Source organism: Merops nubicus, unplaced genomic scaffold (genome assembly GCF_000691845.1).
Source record: "Merops nubicus isolate BGI_N331 unplaced genomic scaffold, ASM69184v1 scaffold31972, whole genome shotgun sequence".
NCBI classification, from domain to species: Eukaryota; Metazoa; Chordata; class Aves; order Coraciiformes; family Meropidae; genus Merops; species Merops nubicus.
Genome location: NW_008592104.1, coordinates 12,748 through 17,017, shown reverse-complemented (window position 1 = coordinate 17,017; position 4,270 = coordinate 12,748). Strand labels below are relative to the sequence as shown.

The window sequence follows — 4,270 nt, the reverse complement described above, 5'->3', positions numbered from 1 at the left end:
GGGACGATCGCCTGCGGCTGGACCAGTGCTTGTGTCTGGATGGGAGGCTGGGCGTGGGCTGGGGACTGTTTCTGCTGGATGGACAGGTGCTGAGGCAGGACTGCCGGGTGCTGGGAAGCAGCGCTGGAAGGGACGGCTTTCAGGAGCTCTGGGTGCTGGCGCTGCGTTAGTTTTGGTAATGAGTTCACTGGCCTGTCATCTTCCATGTCTTCATCCATGTTGTCTTCACCCTCTGGAAAAAATGAAAGGAAGAAACTCCCATAAAAACGAAAGCAGAGCACTAACTGGACTGGGCAGGCTCCCTACAAGGCAGCACAGGCAGAAGAGAACAGCAGGAGGAGTCACTGAGCTACTGGGAAGCGGCACAGCACGGTACAGCAGGCTCCACTGAGCACCAGCAGGGTGGCACAGCCCTCTCCTCTCTGCTTGTGGGCCAAGGACCCAGAGCCAGGCAGGTGAGACCAGCTAGAGAGGGGGTGCTCACAAGAGGCTGAGAGATCTTGCACAGCAGGCAAGGGAAGCAACGTGGGCAGAGGCAGACAGAGAGCACCTGGGCTGAGCTCTGTCTGGGCTGAGGACTCCTCCTTCTGGGAGAGGAACAGGGTTTCCTTTCCTGTCCAGTTGTTCCACCGAGCAGCACCACCCCTTCTGCTCCCAGAGCAGGGAGGGAACAGCCATGGAGAAACATGGCAGCAAGCTCCACGTCTGGTTCTGGAAAATGGTCTCTGGTCCAGTCCAGGAACTAATGAAGCAACACATGAACGTGCTGACCCTGCGGAGATCAGGACGACGAGCAGGGCACCTTGCACTGCTTGCTCTAAAGCCGGCCATGCAGCAGAGATTAAAAATCTCAGAAGAGACCGAAGCAGCAGGAAAACCAGGGAAGACACTTCCCTTTTGCAAGCCCTGTGGTTGGCTGTAGCTTGAAGTGATCATGTTCGGCAGCGGCCAGCTAGAGAGGCGAGCGGCTGATGCTCCTACTGACAAAGCAACTCTGCTCTCAGCTTCCACCGGCTACACCTGCAGCCTGTGAGTATGTTCAAAGGTGATGAGCCCGATACAAGCCTGAATGAATCAGAAACTCAGGCTGTCCCTTGCTGGAACCTGCTGTGTTGTCTGCCTGAAGCGCCAAGAGCAAGCGCGGCCACGATCTGAGGGAGTGCTGCGGGTGCTTACGGGCAGCTCCAGCCTCCTCCCCTCCCGGAGCAAAGCTCCAGACACCCCCAGTGCCTGCTGCTCCAGGCCACCAGCACGGAGAGCTGCATGCACAGGCTACCTCCCAGAAACCTCCTACTGGGAACAGCACATCACATCTCCTTAGCACCATTCTGTCTTCACTATGAATCCCTTCCACACAATGTGAAGGCTCATGAAGCTGTTCAAATGCTCTGCTGATCCTTCCTGTACTGAGTCCTCCTCCTCTAGGTGCTGAACACCCTCCCACACCCACACGCAGACACACCAGATGCCCAGTGGTGCAGAGAAGCTCTGGTGGCACCAGGGACGCTGCGCTCCGAGGGTGGGCACGGCCACGCCAGCCCCGGGGTCAGACCACGCTCTGCACCTACCTCATGTCACTGCTCCATTTGCAGCTCACTTTCATCAGAGGCAGTGTATGATTAGGACAACACCAATGAGCACAAAACCCTTGAAAACACCTTGATGGTGCTAAAGAAGATCCCCACCACCACTAAGTAACTGTGTCAGTGATGTACAGTGAGGACTACAAGAGGAGAGAAAATACGGGTACCTGATGCTGTCGAGGTAGATGCCTGGTCATCCTCTGGCTGAACTGTCTGCCTAATAATTCTGTCAATCTCCAAGATGTCCATCCACTGGCTCAACTCATTCTTCAATTCTGCCAGTCGCTGCTGGGTAGCAATCTTCTCTCTTGCCAGCCGCTCCATCTCATGCTCATATTCTTTTTCCTTCCTTTTTAAAGTCTAAAAACAGGGAAGAAAAAGAAATATAAGGACAATAAAGACAAATATAATCTGCAGCAGCCTGGTCGCTCCCATGTCCATAGCTCAGTTTTTTGTTAGCAGTTATGCTGGTGTAAAATGTGTTCAGATATAGTTACACCTTTCTAATTCAGGCAGATAGGGAAAGGACCAGAGCTGGCCACAAAAACCTGCAGGGTTACTTTGGCCAACTGCTTTCTGCCTTCTGAAGGAAGCTTGATGAGCCTCCAAAACTGAAATGCTTAATCACATCAGGTGGTAACAACTGACAGTAGCTGGGGAAAAAGGACAAGCTTTGGGCACACAAGCTCAAGTGGGTCTACACAAATCACGGTGCATTTCTGTAACCAGCACATCAACCACGGAGAGAGAGGGAACTTTTACACACCCAGAAAAAAGAAAAAGCACAGCTACTAACTAGCTTCTGAGCACCACACACCACACCAAGAACTCCTGACCTAGAAGAGATGGACAAAGGCTGACAATATCCCTCATCATGGGGGAAATCCTGAGGTCAAATGCGAAGGAGCAGTGTATGTTCTCCTCTGCTAATGCTCACGCAGCACTGGAAATCAGAGACCTTCATCAGCAGGGAAGGGAAGAGATGCTGCGTCAGCAGAGCACACAAAAATGCCAAGCACTGCCCAGTACTGCTAATGGGAAACATAAACCACACAGACCTGACGGGGATCAGTTACTGAGCAGTGCAGCACAAAACCAAGAGCTGATCTCCACAGAAGGTATGGTTTTATCCCAGCTTAAGCCAGTAGTGCAGCACTGAACAGTAACAGGATTGAGCAGCTGTCCCCCAGCCCTGGTCAGCACTTACTAGAAGCATAAAAGAGACAAGGTAAGCGAAATCTGTAAGACCAAGCACAAGCTTCCCATTTTCTGAAATTAGGTTTTGCCACTGGGAATCTAAACTGGGCACACACTTCTGAAAGCAGCAGCTCCAGGGCCCTCTGCGGAGCCTGCACGGACACTCCTCGTCACCCGCTGCTGCCAGGCACTGAGGTGAAAAGCAAACCTCACACTCTTCCGAGGGGCAAAGGATCAGCCTCATGATCTGCTGAATACATCCCTTGATTTCTCTCTCAAGTTCTCCAGGACAACTGCAATCAGAACCTGACCTCCTGCGTTTCATTGGTTCTGCTGGTCTCTGATCTCAGACGTTAGCCAGGAATAACTCTAAAGCCTGTTCAGCCAGGCCCTGAATTCAGCCTAAGCCAGCACAATGACACAGGTAGCTCTTGCCTTCTTGTAGAAAAGTGAAATGGATAAAAAAACCCAAAAGGTACCTTTGTCCTGATAATAACAAAAACAGGAAGCATTTTTAAACTGGCCAAACTGCGTATTAGCAGGGCACAACCACTCCAGACGTGTGAGTGGAGACAACTCCCCTCTGAGAGGTTCAGGCCGTGCCTCCTGGCACAGCTGGCTCAGCTACCAGCCTCCTGGAACGGGCAGCATGCAGGCAGCTCCGTGCCCCTCGCTGCTTTACAGACCCCCAGCAGGCAGCGGGCAGGCTGGCTCCCCAGTGCCACAGGAGATGTGGCCAGGCAGGATGGGGACTCCCAGCGCCGGCGTCTCGTCCGGGGGCAGCGTTCAGACCCGTGCGGGGCTGAAGCCAACACCCACACGTAGCTTTAATGTCTGTTATCTTACTGAGCACAGCCAAAGCATTTTGCCTGACCCAGAAACAACAGCAGTGATGCATGTGTGCTTTCATTTCCAGAGGCCAAAGGGCTGTGGGTGGGACACGGAGGGAGGGAGTGAGGGCAAAGCTAAGGCCACGAGGAAGGTGCACGCTCCTGTGCTCAGGTTTAAATATGCAAGAGCATGTCTTCCTCTTTGCTCTCTGATCAGCAAAGGCAGGCGGGAGAAAGCCTGAGAGTAAAAACACTGCATACAGGCAGGAGCCCAGCCCCTCTCTGCAGCATTTCTCTCCAAGCACGTTCTCCAGGCGGTGACGCACAGGGCACGATAACCAAAGGACAGGATCCAGCAACGCAGCTTTCCAGGAAGCGTAAGCAAGAACGCACGCAGCCTCAGCACCCCTGTCGTGCACAGCACAGGCACACTCAAGCAGATCTGGATTCCTTCCCTGTCGCAAGAGAAGACTCCCAGCATCAGGGGAAGACACGACTATGAAGTATGGGAAGGCAGCTGGTAATTAGTTACAAACTTTAATTACTGAAAGTCAGGCAAACCCTCAGCAAGCACTTGGACAGGTCTCCCAGCGAGGCGCGTGAGCTCTCGGGGTGCTCCAGCGCAGGCTCTGGGACGTGGAGCAGCTCCAAGCCCAGCCC

The 4,270-nt window shown here is 53.4% G+C and overlaps 1 protein-coding gene across 1 annotated transcript in view; it reads right to left on the bottom strand.

Annotated features, from left to right (window-relative positions):
• Positions 1-4,008, bottom strand: part of MNT (MAX network transcriptional repressor) — a gene marked incomplete at its 5' end in the record, with an annotated part of 4,474 nt that extends 466 nt beyond the window's left edge. Inside the window, 3 exons of the mRNA XM_008935059.1 lie at positions 1-232; positions 1,751-1,943; positions 3,971-4,008. The exon at positions 1-232 is cut by the window's left edge and continues 466 nt beyond it. Coding sequence (XP_008933307.1) covers positions 1-232; positions 1,751-1,943; positions 3,971-4,008 — 463 coding nt within the window. The remainder of the gene's footprint in view (positions 233-1,750; positions 1,944-3,970) is intronic.
• Between the last annotated feature and the right edge of the window lie 262 nt (positions 4,009-4,270).